Genomic DNA, 14,735 nt, shown 5'->3' with positions numbered 1-14,735 from the left:
GCTCTAGGTCTGTCACAAGTAAGGAGGTCACTTCCCCTAACTGGGCCTGTTTTGTCTTACGTGGAATGAGGGCACTGGACCAGCTGACGTCTAAGGGCTCTTCCAGCGCTGGCCTTTTGTGAATCTCCACCCTCATCTGGTGCCACAGGCTGACTTCTCCCATGTGGCCTGTGGGCCAAGTCCTCCCCACACCACAAGGGGGCGCTCTACACAAGCCCCTGGGAAGCACCTCGCCTTATACCCACTAAGTGTGTGCACAGGTATGGTGGTGGGCCCTTACTCACATCCGGAAGGCTTGTGCCTTCTCAGACACAGAACTCTGGATGCCCAACCACCAGGCACACCACAAAGTGGCCTTGTACATTGAGAGTTGCGGTACAGAAGTTTTGTGTTGAGGGACGTCTTCAGCATCTTCAGTCTAGGCCCCCACGTCCTCAGTGCTCACCCTGGTCCCAGAGAAGGGACCATGACCTGCTCCAGGCAACAGTTCCGTGAATACTCCTTGGCATGCCTGACCTGCCTAATTTCTGGGGAAGAAAAAGACTCACCAGTAGGATTCGAATCTTTTAATTTGGGAATGATGAGCTTCCTCCTGAATCCTCCTCCCTCCACAACACCCCCTCCCTGGCTGAGCTTCATCAGGAGCCAGATCTCAGAGCGCCAGGCTCCACAGACAAGTCCCCGGTGACTTCTCAGACCAGGCTCCATCTCTGCAGGCCTGGGGTGGGGGGCAGTAGGCTGGGGTGCCAGCAAATCCAGAGATGTGTCTGGGCTTCATGGTCCCCTTTGTCTGGCTGAGCCCGGAAGCCAGGTAGCCCCAGGGTCACTGCTGGTCCGCTGTGAAGATGGAGCCAGGCAGGGAAGGGCATGTCAGGATAGGGTAGCTGGGGCAGGGGGTAGAGGGGACCTCTCCTCTCCCCAGAGCACAGCCACTCACCCTGGGTGGCCCTGGGCACTATCTCAGTCCGATAGATCTTGAAGGCATCATAGGCGAAGACGGAAACCAGGATGATGCCAAAAACCTGTAGGAGTAGGGGCAGGGATGGCACAACAAAGGCCATCAGGCCATCAGATATTAGGGAAAGGGAGGCGGGTGGTATGGGACAAGATGTGAGCCAGAACCCTGGGCACTGGTTGGACTTGGGGGAGGAACAGAAAGTGTGCAACCACCAGGCAGAGGTGCTCGGGGGGCTAGAGAGCTGCGTGGGGCTGGACTCACAAAAGCAGCAATGGCAGCTCCATCCCGGGAGGTCACGGCCGCAAAGGAGACCACCAGGAAGATGATGATGGCACTGACACAGCGGAGGAAGTCCTAGAGGGTCAGGGATGCAGGGTCAAAGGGAAGTCAGAGGGCAGGGGAGCATCACCCCGAGGTTTTCTAGGCTAGTCAGTGGCTTGGGCCTCAGGTACTGTGAATCTCTACGTGGAGATATCCCTGGACGCAATGTAATGCACTTGAAAGAGAAAGAGGAGAGAGGCCCACACTGCTCCCCAGGGAAGGGATACAGATAAGTGCAGAGCGACCATGGTGAGAAGCCAGGGGCCTGGGGTGGGACTGGGGCTGAGGCCAGACATTTGGTGAGTGGGAGAGCAGACCTAAGGGATGTGCGTCCTCGATGTCCGTGACCCAGTAGCTGTGAGATCAGTGTAGATCACAGCAGTTTTTTAGTGTGGGGCACAGCTTGGGGCGAAGCCCAGCTGGAGTGTGGGGGCTGGGCCCCCTACTGACCCAGGGAAAGGAGAGAAGCTGGGAGAGGAAAGGGAGACTTGGCGTTCAGAGAAGAAAGAGACCAGAATGAGGTGGTGGAGGTAGGATCCCTCACCAGACAGGGCCAGTTCAGCCGATCGAAGCGCTGGTGGTACTGGGTGGCGTAGAGGAAGAGGAAGGCCAGCGTGATGAAGAACTCGAGCAGCGCTGCGGCCATGTAGGCCGAGATGGAAGCCGTGAAGCAGATGAAGATGATGAAGGTCAGGGCCTGCGGGACGGAGTGTACAGAGCTTGCCAGGCAGGGGACACAGGCACAGCCAGGCCTTGCCTTCCCCTCCTCGGGAGCTCCCCCTGGCTGGCCCCCCGACCCGCCTTGGAGGTCTCCCCATCCCTGTGGTGAGAGCCACATGCCAGGGCGTCTCCAGCCTCCCGCCTCTGCCAGCCCAGGCCGCCCCTGCCCTGGGGTCCCAGCAGCCGCAGCCGTTGGCCAAGCTGCACAGCTCCAGGGGCACCATTCTAAGGAATCCACGAAGGACGTGTCCCTCCCGCTGATGCACAGAGTACAGTGTGCACGCCAGCTCCCAGGGTCATGCCCGCAGCAGCCCCGCTGCCCCATAATACTCTCCCCACCCCCAGATGCCTAAAACTCCTCTAACGAGCACCGAGGGCCTTTGGTTCCATACGGAGAGACAAGGCATAGGAGGCAGATGCTCCACGGAGGACTCTGGGGGTCCCTGAAGCTCTGGCGACATAGGATGGCGTTTACACTAAGGGCTTGCTAAGTGACATGGGGAAGTTCCTTTCCTGAGGACAGATGTTCGTGGGGAGCGGACGATGGATAAACATGGGGCTGCAGGAAGCTTTGTGATAGTTGGACTTCTTAGACAGGCCAAGAAGTGGCCATCTTAGAGCCCAGGGAAAGACAGGCTGGCGTCCCATCCCTGTGCCTCACACTCCCCCCGGGTCCCAGAAAGCTCTTCTAACTTCATTCCTTCCTGCTGCTGCTGAGCCTTCAGTAACTGCCTCCAGATGGAGAGGCAGCAAGAAGGCAGGGCAGGAGACGAGGGCGAGGGCGGGGTGGCTGGGCGCAGGAGGGGTCCAGAAAGCCTGGGAAGGGAGCCTGCCGAGGGGTGAGCCCTGGGGGAGGGGAGGAGCGGGTCATCCCGGGAGGGATGGAGGCACCAGGTGGGGAGGCGGCTGTTACCAGCTCAGTTTCCAGCAGGATGCCTTTGAGGGAGGAGAGGAAGGTCTTGTCCACGCTGAAGCCCTGGAGCCCTGCAGCTGCCCCCTCTTCAGGGGGCCGGTCCCGGCGATCCCAAGCACTGAGCATCTCCACGGGGCCCACCAGGCACAGCCCCCCACTGCCACCAGCCCAGGAAGGGAAACAGGAAGACGGAAACCTGGCAGGATGGGGAAGCAGACAGGAGCAGGAAGGCACTTTGAGAAACCTGAAAGTGAAGCGGGCAGGCCTGCCGTGGGGCCGCCCAGGGAGGCTCGCCCAGATGGGCCTTCACCCAGCTGCCCAGAGTGGCCCTGCCGGGGCCTGCACCAGCCCCCCAGGAGGCACATGGGGAGGAGAGGGGAGGGCCAAGGAAGGGGAGTGGTCAGAGCCCAACCAAGCCTGGAGAAGGGGAGAAGGGAGGAGAGGGGAGAGGAGGAGATCCACGGAGAAACTGGGAGGAGCTGGGAGGTAAGCTGAGAAATGGGCTGGACTAGGTAGGAGCCCCCCAAGGACCTGAGCCTGAAGTTTATGTCCCCCTCCCCTAAACTTAACCCTCTTCCTGGCCCGGTCCTTTCTCTCTTTTCCTTTTAGGGAGGGTGGGAGCTGGAGCCCGGCCCAGGCAGCACCCCCAAGACCGAGATGTAGCAGCCAAGACTGAGGACAAAGACAGATTGTTGGGGGGACAAGGGGGCGCTGTGTGCCTGCTGCAGTGCCTCAATGGGCCTCTGTCCCTCCAGCATGCCAGGAGGGGGGCCTGACCCCACCCCGGTGTTCAGGGGCGGGCCAGGGAGCCAGAGAAGGGGAGGGATGGGAGGCCGCAGCGGAAACTCGGGAGGGCAGAGGGAGAGGGCTGTAGGTGAGAGCTGATGGAGGGGACAGGAAGGGAGCCAGCTGGGGACCACAAGTTGTTCAGGCACCAGGGATGCCGAAGACAAATTAGGCCACTTTTAAATGCAGATTATTTATTTGGATAAGTCTCTCCATGCTCAATAACAGCCTTTTCCTCAGAGTTGCCCATGCCAAAAGACTAGTAACTACACCAGGATGTGTGCAAAGTAGATGCTCACTGAGTGGTTGATCAATGAATGAATGAACAAATGAAGAAATGAAATGAGGGGCTCTCCATTAGCAATGGGGAAAATATCAAGAAAGTCCACGTGCCACACCAGGGCAGTCAGGGATGGGAGGAAAGTAAGAGAGTCAGGTGGTGGCCTCCAGAAATGGGCAGATTTAACACCGTTCCCGAGAGGAAATGCCAGGACACCAGCTTCCAGAGGCCATAGCAGTCTGGGCTCCCTTTGCTTCACCCTGCATTTCCATCCACTCCCAAAAGTGCAAAGTGCGGTTGCCCCCCAGTCCCCCAGCCTGTCACACGATCCCACTGCACCAGTGGCGCTTTGGAGGGGCTGAGCGTTCAGGCGTCCTGGCTCACCGTGGCAGGTGGTTGTACACCCAGCTCCAGCGTTCCGACCAGGGACCGGCCATGGGCGGCACGACTAGGCCATCACACGGGGCCGCACACACACGCAAGCCAAGGAGACGCGGTAGAGCCTGCGTTCCAGGCAGTAGCCATCGTGGGCGCCCCGCTTCCCAGGGCACGGCCGCCGGTAGAAGACGGTCTGGTTGTGGTAGAGCAGCTCCGAGTTGCCCAGGGGGTCCATGTGGGAGCCTGTCTGCAGGCTGACGCAGTGCGGACATAGGCACCGGGCGTGGTACAGGTCCTGGGGGAGCCGGTTCAAGTCCCTGTCCAACCTGTGGGGGTGGCACTCGTCAGGCCCGGGAGGGAGGCTGGCAGGGCAGACAGGGGACGGGCCAAAAGCAGGGAGCCCTGGGGGAGGGGGGAGAAATGCCAGAGGAAGGAAATGTGGGGGGGTGGGGGGCGGGGGGGGGCAGCTGACTTCTTGTCCCAGCTGTGTGTGACTTTGAAGAAGTCACCCCCTCCTCTCCAGACTTATTTTCCCCAACTGTAAGCAAATGTGGAGAATGGAAGAGAGGCTTTCCAACTGGTCCTGGGAGCCCTGGGGAGGCCGGGGAAGGTGAGCAGCCTCCTGGCTGAGCCTCGCCAGACCAGCTCGCCTTCCATCTGATACACACGCTGGGCTCTGGCACGAGGCTTCTTTTTTGTAATTGTTATTACGGTTTCAGGGTTTTTTTTTTATTATTATTATAAAAGTAAAACCTGTTCTTACACCCAAGAATTAAAAAGTATAAAGTGAAGACTAACAGTGTGTCTCCCCACCACTCCCAGACCCCAGAGGGAGCCACTGTCAACCACTTCCTGCGCATCCTTCCAGACACTTCCCACGCACATATTATAAGCACACACAAGGGTGCACGGTGAGGCTTATTCTGAAAGGACTTCATGGCCAAAAACAACTTGAAAAGTAGATGATCCCAAGGTCTGGGACCCCCAAAGGCTGGCAGGAAACAGCTGCTGGGTTGTAAGGCTGTTCTCCATACAGACAAGCCCTCACAAGCCGGGCTCAGCTAGTGCAGCCCTTCCCAAAGTGGGTTCCCTAATAAGTATCCTGCAAGAGAAGGCGTCTGTGGCCAAATGAGTTTGGGAAACTCTGAGTTTAATGGTTTCCTTTCTGGGACTTTCTTTTCTTCCAGACTTGAATGTGCTGAGTACATTGTGAATCCTGAAGGGGTGAGGGCTGGAGCATCTTTTCCCACACTTACTTGACATCGTCACTTTTTTCTGAGGAGCAGATTGTGGGATGAGTGTTGCAAAGAAAACACTTTGGGGAAGACCAGCCAAATGGTTATCAGGGGTTCACAGCCTCCCAACAAGAGGTCTGGATCTCAGCCCAGTCAGCCCTCTAGCACCCGGCCTCCCCAAAGGGGTTCCCACCTCTTTGAATTTAGCCCAGAACCCAGCCAACTTTAAAAAAAAATCTTTTTTTTTAAAGATTGGCACCTGAGCTAACAGCCGTTGCCAATCTTCTTTTTATTCTTTTTTTTCTGCTTTTTATCCCCAACCACCCCCCCAAGTACACAGTTGTATATTTTAGTTGTGGGTCCTTCTAGTTGTGGTATGTGGGATGCTGCCTCAACATGGCCTAATGAGTGATGCCATGTCCGCGCCCAGGCTCCGAACCGGCGAAACCCTGGGCTGCCGAAGCAGAGCGCGCAAACTTAACCACTCAGCGACGGGGCCGGCCCCTCAGCCAGCCTTCTGAGACCACTTCAAAGCACAGTGACCTGGAGTCTCCACCCCAGATCTAGTCTCAATCAGAGCTGACGCCCCCCCCCCACCCCACCCCCACTGAGCTTCTCCATCCATCTCCAAAGCCAGGGCTAAGACAGAACTAGACTTAACGGGGAGTGGGAACACACACTGCCCATGAGGACACAAGACAGAAGGAGAAATATGTTTGGGATCCCTAAGGGCCTAATTTTTAATATTTGGTGTCATTGTCCCAATTTCAGTGCTTCCTAATAGTTTTTACATCATGGCACAAATAGAGAAATATAATATTTGTGTGGCACACTGGGTGAAAAAATAAGACTGCTCATGATCAAAGATAACCAGACCAAGGCTTCAGCCACCCAGCTGCCCCCAGGCATTGACGGTTTCCCTATCTTGGCACCATTACAACCCAATCACAGCCAGGCAGTAGTGTTTAGTATTGGGATGCTTCGTGACTGTATCATATCATTATTCTCTGATATTTTAGTTAGAAAAACAAGGCCATTGTAGGGACAAAAGAAGAAGAAGAGGGGGAGGAGGGGAGGAAAATGAGGAGGAGGAGGAGGAAGAGGAAGAGGAGAGGAGAGGGAGGAGGAGGAAGGAAGAAAAGGAGAGAACCAATATTTTCTGTACTGAGTACAGATTTTACATATATTATTTCATTTGATCTGCACATTAGCCTATGGGGTATTATCTCATTTTCCAGATGAAAGAAAACTGAGCTTTGAAACCTCGAGTAATTGGCCCAAGGTCACCCAATAAGTGTCAGAGCTAGGACCCAGGCTAGGCCTTGTCTAACACCCAAATATTTATGGCCTCTCCGAGACAAAAGAGGGCAGGTAGGCTGGCATTGGGTGGAACCGCCCTGGCCCTGGCACACACCCTGACCAGCACACGTGCAGGCATTCAGGAGGGGACAGCAGACTCACTCATATCGCCAGGGGGAGATGGACCTGCTGTTGAGAGGTCCGTCTTCGCTGGCCCTGCAGGATTCTGGGTGGTGGGCGAGGTTAGCAGTCTCTGGGGGAGGCACGTGCGCAGTGCTCCACTTCAGCCACTCCTCAATGGGGTCCTGTCCTTTCTTGGGGCAGCAGCTGGGCCAATGGGTGCATTCCTTGTGCCACAAACTGAGGGTGGGGGTTCCCATGACCATTGCCAAAAACACAACCACCTGTGGGAAAATGGCAGATCATATGAAATAATATATGTAAAATCTGTACTCAGTACAGAAAATATTGGTTCTCTCCTTTTCTTCCCTCCTCCTCCCAGGGGGGGAACCGCTCTCATCTAAACTCAGTGCAGCTCCCCCAGCTGTTCCCTGAGATCCTGGTTTCGAGCCTCCACCTGGTCCCCAGCCCCAAAACTAGGAGCCCAGCCTCCCTCCACCCTCAGCAACTCTCTGCTCCTTTCCTGTGAGCTGTCAGTGCCTGGCCAGGCCACTGCACCCTCACCTGGTACATGCCGGATGCTGCTCTGCTGCTGGTCCAGCCCTGGTGTCACACTGGCTGACAGGTAGGCCTTGTGGGAGCAGGCTGACTGGAGCAGTCTAGGAGTCCTGGTTTTATTTTCAGCAAACCTGTTTTGTTTATTCAAATTTATTTCCACTACCTTTAGAGGGAGTGACCTGAGATTAAAAAACAAAACCAAAAAAAAAAAAAAAGAAGAAGGCTGAAAGTGTTTCCAAAAGCTGCTTAAAATGTTCATGGAAGTTGTGATTAACGTTATTGTTACCCTGGAAGCGTACTGGGTAAACTTTTGTTCTTTGCATTTTTTCTCAGGTGTCAAAGCAATAGTATCCTGCTATTTGGAGCCTTTGGGAGCTGGTTGGCTTGGTACCCAAAATTAGGGAACAGATCTGGCCTATCTTTAAGAGGCCTCATTTCCGTGGTCTCTGCTGCTCCCACCCGGGGCCTTGTCTCCACCATTCCCCTTCTCAGACTTCCCTTGATCACCCACCTTAGTGAACATTTCCCCTCTATCTCCTTTGACCCTCAACCCTTCTGTTCTCTGCCCCCTTCCTCATCTTGGATGACCCCAATTTCTATGACCTCCTCATCTATGACTTCTTTTCCACTGTCCCTTACTGACTCCCTAACTTCCCCTTGTCTTCTCCAGTGGCCACTCCGACCCATCCCCGCCCTTTTCCTGACCTCCTCTGGGCTAGAGATATAGGCCTAACCCCACAGCACCACAGAAAGGCCCCAACCCCATAGCTTGCTGGCTGGATGCACAGGGTCTTATGGAAGAAGATCTGGTTACTGTCCCATTGCCCAAACGAGAAGGTGACACCAGGAAGAGGAGAGGCACCGGCAGCCTCACCTCAGACCCAGGGAGGTCCCAGCTCCAAGACCAGCCTGTCCCCACTCCCACTTACAGGGCCTTGGGGACAAGGGCCATAGCAGGCAAAGCTGCCACTCTCAGTCCATGGGGTGAGCCCACCCAGCCTCAGCCCCCCAGCTCCATGGGCCACTGTTGGCCAGGAGCGGGTATGTGTGCTCAGAGCTGGGCCTGACCCTAAAGACGCCGGTCAGCCAGGGGCCACCTCACCTGGGAGGCGCAGTGCTGAAAGCAGCCCAGAGCCTACTTCCCTCCCTTCCCTTCATCCTTCCCCGTTACCCCGCACCCCCACCCTGACCCCCCTCCCCAACACACTCAGACACAGACGTCGTCTCTAGAACGCTGTTTCCTGATTTGCATGTGCTTTCCCTTAGAAAATACTCCTCTGGTAACCAAGGACTCAGGACATAAACAACAGGAACCAGGGATCACCCAGAGTGCAGAGTGAGGAGGAATCCCTCGAAGGTTTTATGGCAAAGTGGCCCCAAAGCAGAGGAAGGATGAGGTCGGGGGCATGCTGGAGAATGGGAGAGAAGCCGCTCTGGTGAGTTTTGCGGGGCCGGAAGTGAGGGTGGGGTGCAGACATAGGGGAAACAGACAGTGGCTGGGGGAGCAGGACACTCAAGAAGAGTCCTGAGGTCAGGAACACCTCACCCCGCCCCCTGCTCTCTACCCTGAACCCCCCACGCCCGTTCACTCCCACGCGCCACGACCTCAGCTCCTGTGTGTCATGTGTCAGGCTGGTGCCAAGCCCCGCACATGCATCAGCTCATTTTATCCTAACAATAAACCATGAGATGGAAACTATTATCCCCATATTACAGGTGAGGAAACTAAGACGCCAAAGAAATTTAGCAACCTCCCCGGGGTTGCACAGCTAGGAAGAGGCAGAGCCAGTTTTCCACTCCAGCCTGACCAACTCTACATCTGAGCTCCTGGCGTGGAGGCACCACACTGTGCTGACCCCTGGTCAACTGCATGTGAAAGGGAAGCCCCCTCAGTAAGTGTTTTCCCACTCACCCGGGCTGGAGCTGGGATAGCTCTCACCTGCCCACTCAGGCGTCCTGCCCTGCTGGCTGGGGTCCACTGCTCCAGCTCCCTATTCCCCAGTCTTTGGTCTGGCATGTGGCCCCCAGGATGGCTTCTGCTGTTCCGGAGAAGACCCTAACCCCAGAAAAGCCTCTGAGGGGGCAGTACTCTTCCAGAAGAGCTGGATCCCTATGGGTCTCCCCCAAACCAATCAGAGCCTCAGAGCCTGACATTGGCCCAGCTCCCCTGATCTTGGCCCCCATCCAGGAGGGGTGCCCGAAAGAGCTGGAAGGGACCCCAGCTACTTGTTTCATTTGCTGATGCTGCAAAAGGACCCACATTTGTTGCCCAGGATGTTGCCCTTAGGAGAGGCCTTTGGGGGTTCCCCCTACCTCTGTACCGGGACCTCCTCTGAGGAAGCCCCAAAAGGCAGAGGGAGGGCCCCTCCAAGCACAAGTCTCCCCCAGGGTTGGCCTTTCCCCCCGTGATGATCAGGCCTGACCCGGGAACCTGTGCTCTGAGCCACACGCCCCCTGCGTCCTCCCGTTTGCTCAGGCTCTGCCCTTATCTCAGTGGCATCTCTGTGGAACTCCTTGGGGTGACTCCCTGCCATGAGAAACATTTTCCAGAGGGTTTTCCTCCTGGGGTGACTAGTTTTGGAATCCCTGAGTCACGTCGGCTTCCACAGAATCCCTGGGGGTGTGGGGAGACGGGGGTGGCGAAGGGGACAATGGTGGAGGCAGAAGCAAAGGAAAGTTCGCCCAGCACCTGACATCAAGGGTGCCTTCCACTGTGAGCTCATCTGCCTGGCCCGACCTGGCAACCAGAGGGGACCTGCTGGGAGTCCCACCCCGGAGTGCTGGGAGGAGCGCCGTGCACCTGGCAGGAAAGGGCAGGGAAGATGTAGGGGTGGAAAACACTCCCACCTGCGACCAGGAAAGGCTCAAGGGGCTTGCAGGAAGCGAGAATATGGCGGTCCTGCCCTTTCTCAGAAGGACATTCAAATCCCCACCTGCTGCCAGGAAGTCCTGACCCTGCCTCTGATCAGCTCTTGACCGTGGGCCCTCTCTGGTCCTCTTTCCTCATTTATAGAAGTGTGTATGTGCTTTTTGGGGGGCAAGTGGGGTAATCCAGACGAAAACAAAAGCACCAACCAGCTTAGCTGCTCTGGACCTCAGCTCCTGAGGTAGAGCTGAAACCACAGGCCTCAGCAGGGTCTGCTGAAGCTCATCACACTCACCCGATGTGAGGTGGGGGCACCGGTGGTTAAAATGCCGCCATACTTCCACCTCTGCTGGTACATTGATGCTGTCCTCAGTCCTGGGGCAACCCCATCACAACCTCCCTGTGATCCAGCAACTAAAGGGTGAATGCCCCGCCCAGATGGGGGCCTCCAGAACACTGCTCCCATGCCCCAGGATTGGTGGGTGAACATGGTACTGGTTGCTAGTTACCTGTAGTATCCCCTTTAGTTACAAAGATGCTGAGGCTCAGAAGCCTACCTTCAAAGAGAACCCAGGCTGGCCTGGGAAACTCCCAGAGAATCAGAGTGAACAGGACAAGAAGCCCCACGACTCCCTCCCCCACCATGTGCCCCGTGCCTCCCCACCGAGAGCCCTCGGCTTACTCAGCTTCATCCTCCAGTCACAGCAGCCCTGTCCATTAATTCATTCACCAAATATTTATGGAGTACCTACTACACACCAGGCACTATTCTAAAACCTGGGAATGCAGAGGATGGCGAGAGCCAGATAAGGTCTTTGCCTTGTGAAGCTTACATTTTAGGAGAAGACAGATGATAAACATGGAAACAAGACAATTTCCGATAATAATAAGTGGTATGAAGAAAATGAAACAGTGTTAGGAGATAAGCAGTTATGAGGGGGAGGGAGAGGACGGAGGGGCTGCTTTAACTTGGAGAGCCAGGGAAGGCCTTCCTGAGGATGCAGAATTTGACGTTTGAGGGAAAAGGGAAGAGTGGTCCAGGCCGAGCGAGCAGGGCACGTAGAGTCCTGGAGGTGGGGAAGAGCTCCACGTATTTGAGAAACAGAAAGGACAGTGGGGATGGAGAGCAAAGACTAAGGGGAAAGCAGGATGAGATGAGATGAAGAGGTGGGCAGGGCCAGATCACATAGGATCCTAGAGGCTGCGGTGGAGCATTTGGTTGTTATTCCAAAGTCAGTGGGAAGGTATTGACCAGAATCAAGCACGATCTCCATGATGTGAGTTCTTCGAGGGCGGGCACCCTCGCCTCAACATTCTGCTGCCTGCACAGCGCTGGCATCAAATAACAATCCTGACAGTTGCTTTGATCCAACATCTGCTCATCATGGGCCAGGCACCTTCTCAGGATTCTCTGAACCCTCACAACAAGCTCACGCGGTCGGTTCCATAGTTGTCCCACTTCACAGACAGGGAAGCAGGGGCTCCAAGAGGTCATGGAGCCTGCAAGGTCACTGGCTAGTGACGGAATCAGGATTAGAACCCAGGCACTCCCAGTTCTAGAGGAGAACTGGGAGAATCTGTGAGCACCTGAGACATTCTGATTAGCAGGAGAGACCAGAACAGGTCAAGGAAGGCACAGGGGGAAGAGGAAGAGACCAGCCAGTGGACGCTGCTGGGAAGGGGAAAGAAGCCTGGGACCCAGAAAGCCAGATGGAGGGGTTCCTTTCCTTTCTACCCCTTGAGTACGTTAGGGGCAAGACCCAAAGCTGAGGGCCTGGCTGCCTGGGGCTGCCACCCACCCACAGTCTTAGTGACTGGCCCACCCTGGCTTTTTCCCAACCTTGCCTAGAGCCCAGAACTCTCCCTGAACAGGTTAGAATCACCTTTAACTCCTCTGAAGGAGAGGGCAGAGATGAAGCATAAGGACAGGGAAAAGGCTCCTCCTGCCCTGGACAAAGAAACATTGTCAGCTTTCATGAAAGCACAATTAGGGGGAGTTGGGGGTGGAGCCAAGGTGAAGATGAAAAGACAGGAGGGCATCACTGTGCTGGGCACTCCTCACCGAAGTGACTGTTAGAGATGAGGAATCAGACTCAGCTGTTATATAACTTGTCCAAGGTCACCCAGCTAATAAACCAGGATTCACTCCCCAGTCCGACTAGCTCCATTCCATGTGTGGGCATGCCAGCAGCACAGTCTTGTCTTCCGTCAGGTTTGCTCTCTGCTCCCCCCACTACCTTTCTCCAGGCACTGAGCTCTGAGCAGGGAGCCCCATCACCCACCTCCCAAACCACCATTTTACCTGCTCCCAGCAATTATTTCCTGCTAAGCCTTTTCTGGCCTCCATCTATTCCCCCTGGTGCCAGTCAGAGCGTTCATCTTTGGGAACTGGGTTTCCCGCCCACCTCCATCTTGGACCCCAGTGTGCCTTGGCAGTCCCCTGGGCAGAGATCATATCAAGTCACTTTCCAGCAGCTGAATGTCTGTCTTGCAGGAAGCCAGGCCTGCCAGGGCTGGGGTCTGAAGGAGGTTGGACCAGGGTGGAGCTGGAATGGGGAAGCTCTCCCTTCAGACGCATCTGGAAATTTAAAAGTTCCTCTACGTCCTAAGGGAGCCTAGGTCTGTACAGGATTCCCAGCCCCACGCCCATGTCTGCACCCCATCTCTGAGCCAAGCCCAGAACCAATATTGTCCATCCCCATGTTCACCCCAGAATCGCTCTCTATTCCACCCATAAATTCCACCCTTCCCCTTTGCAGAGGGCTCTTATAGGTGCCCAGGCAGCAGGGAGGGGAAGGCTCAAGGACAGGTGTTCCCCCTCCCCTCCTGGAAATGCCTAGATTATAGGCCTGTGGAATGTGGGGAGGGAGGAGGGGAGCATGTGCCCAAGGCCCCAGGTTCACAAAGGGGCTTAAATTAGACTTCTGATGTTATCTCCAAATGACGTTATACATGGAGTCCTTGTCTGTTTCATGTGTTTGAAATGTTAATTTGTTCTATGTAAACACTGAAAATACACTACAGCTTTTCAATCCTGTTTGGCCTCTCACTTTTAAACACCAGGAACCTCAAAAACGGAAGAAGGAAGGCTTCCCTAGAGCCTCTGGAGGCCTTGATGTGTGCCCCCAAAGGAAGAGCCAGGGGGAGGGGTAGCTGGAGGCAGGCAGCGCGCACTAAGAAGTTAAGAGCGCAGGAAAGTCGTGTGACCCGAGATCGCCTGTCCTTCCAGCTGAAACTCCTGAGTGCAGATCCAGCTCCGCTGAAAGAGTCCTGCCCTGATGGGCCCACAGTCCCCACTCCTGCTCGTGACAGCAGAAGTGAGCCAGAGCCAGGGCAGGGGACAGGCCCAGACTGGCAGAGGAGTGTAAGAGGCGGCACAACCCGCCCGCCCGCAGCTCTGGGACGCTCAGGCTTCACCTTCTCTCGCCAGGGCCAGAGTCCCCGCCCAGCCCCAGACCCCCGGCCTGTCCCCGGCAGGAACGGCCAGGCTAACCCTGCCACCCCTGCAGAGACAACGCTAAGGGAGAAAAGAGGCTCCGCTGAGGACCCCAGAAAGGCGGGAGGAGCGCGCTCCCTCCCACGGGAAAGACAGATGTGGGGCTAATAAAAGGGAGGCAGAAAGAGGCGCGTGGCTGCGGGGGCGCGGCAGGGGACAGGAGCTCCCAGTAGGGAGAGGATCGGATCGCGGGGAGGTCCGCCGCGCCGTCGGGAGGAAGAAGGCGCCGGGGAGAGGGGCCGGGAGGGGACGCGCAGTTTGGCCCGAGGGTCCCGAGCTGAAACTCAACACCCGCCTTCGGAGGGATCGTCCTCCTTTCTCCTCCGCCCCTTCCCTCCCCTCCCTTTTCCCCTCCCTCCTTTCTTAATCCCCAGGACCGAGCCCCGCGCCAGAGCGGAGAGGGCCCGGGGGAGGAGAAAGGAACCGCACTGAGAGGGAGCGGGAGCGCGGGTGCGGGGGGCGGGGGCGGGGACGGGGAGCCGCGAGCGGGGGGTGGGGGGAGCCTGAAGGCCACGCGCGACCCTGGAGACTTACCAACCCGCTCAGTGCCCCCCACCTCCAGGCGAGTCCGCAGGACCCTGACCCCTACCCCTCCTTCGCCTCCTCTTTGCTCCTCCTTTTGCTTTGTGGCCTTTCTCTCCCTTCCCAGGGACACGGGGAGCTGCCCTGAGCTCTGGGGCGCGCCGGGGGGCCCTGCGAGGGTGCGCGTGAGCGGGGTGGGGGGCCGGCGCCTGGGGGAGGGAGGTGAGGCGGGGGAGCTCGCGGCCCCGCGCGCCGCGCCGAGGCTGGAGGAGGGCGGCGTTGG

At 56.7% G+C, this 14,735-nt stretch overlaps 2 protein-coding genes and 1 long non-coding RNA gene across 4 annotated transcripts; 1 reads left to right on the top strand and 2 right to left on the bottom strand.

Moving 5' to 3' along the window:
• Nucleotides 1–551: 551 nt before the first annotated feature.
• On the bottom strand, nucleotides 552–3,510 carry CMTM5 (CKLF like MARVEL transmembrane domain containing 5). The gene is made up of 5 exons (XM_023622454.2): nucleotides 2,913–3,510; nucleotides 1,824–1,976; nucleotides 1,220–1,312; nucleotides 938–1,022; nucleotides 552–837 (listed from the first exon to the last, which is right to left on the bottom strand). Exons 1-5 carry the CDS (start codon nucleotides 3,036–3,038, stop codon nucleotides 824–826), a joined length of 471 nt encoding a protein of 156 aa, XP_023478222.1. The 5' UTR covers nucleotides 3,039–3,510; the 3' UTR covers nucleotides 552–823.
• On the top strand, nucleotides 3,315–13,471 carry LOC106782196 (uncharacterized). Of its 2 annotated transcripts, XR_011428292.1 has the most exons (5): nucleotides 3,324–3,398; nucleotides 5,544–5,580; nucleotides 7,393–7,635; nucleotides 8,835–9,004; nucleotides 9,285–13,471. It is a non-coding gene; the product is annotated as an uncharacterized lncRNA (long non-coding RNA). The 2 variants fall into 2 exon arrangements; XR_001379091.3 differs by lacking the exon at nucleotides 5,544–5,580 and having other exon boundaries at nucleotides 3,315–3,398.
• Nucleotides 3,873–14,727, bottom strand: IL25 (interleukin 25). Its single transcript, XM_023622443.2, has 4 exons — nucleotides 14,465–14,727; nucleotides 7,575–7,747; nucleotides 7,053–7,294; nucleotides 3,873–4,682 (listed from the first exon to the last, which is right to left on the bottom strand). The coding sequence occupies exons 2-4, from the start codon at nucleotides 7,581–7,583 to the stop codon at nucleotides 4,427–4,429; spliced, it is 507 nt and encodes a 168-aa protein (XP_023478211.1). The 5' UTR covers nucleotides 7,584–7,747; nucleotides 14,465–14,727; the 3' UTR covers nucleotides 3,873–4,426.
• Between the last annotated feature and the right edge of the window lie 8 nt (nucleotides 14,728–14,735).

This window comes from Equus caballus, chromosome 1 (assembly GCF_041296265.1).
Source record: "Equus caballus isolate H_3958 breed thoroughbred chromosome 1, TB-T2T, whole genome shotgun sequence".
Lineage (NCBI taxonomy): Eukaryota > Metazoa > Chordata > Mammalia > Perissodactyla > Equidae > Equus > Equus caballus.
This window is presented reverse-complemented; position numbering and strand designations above follow the sequence as displayed.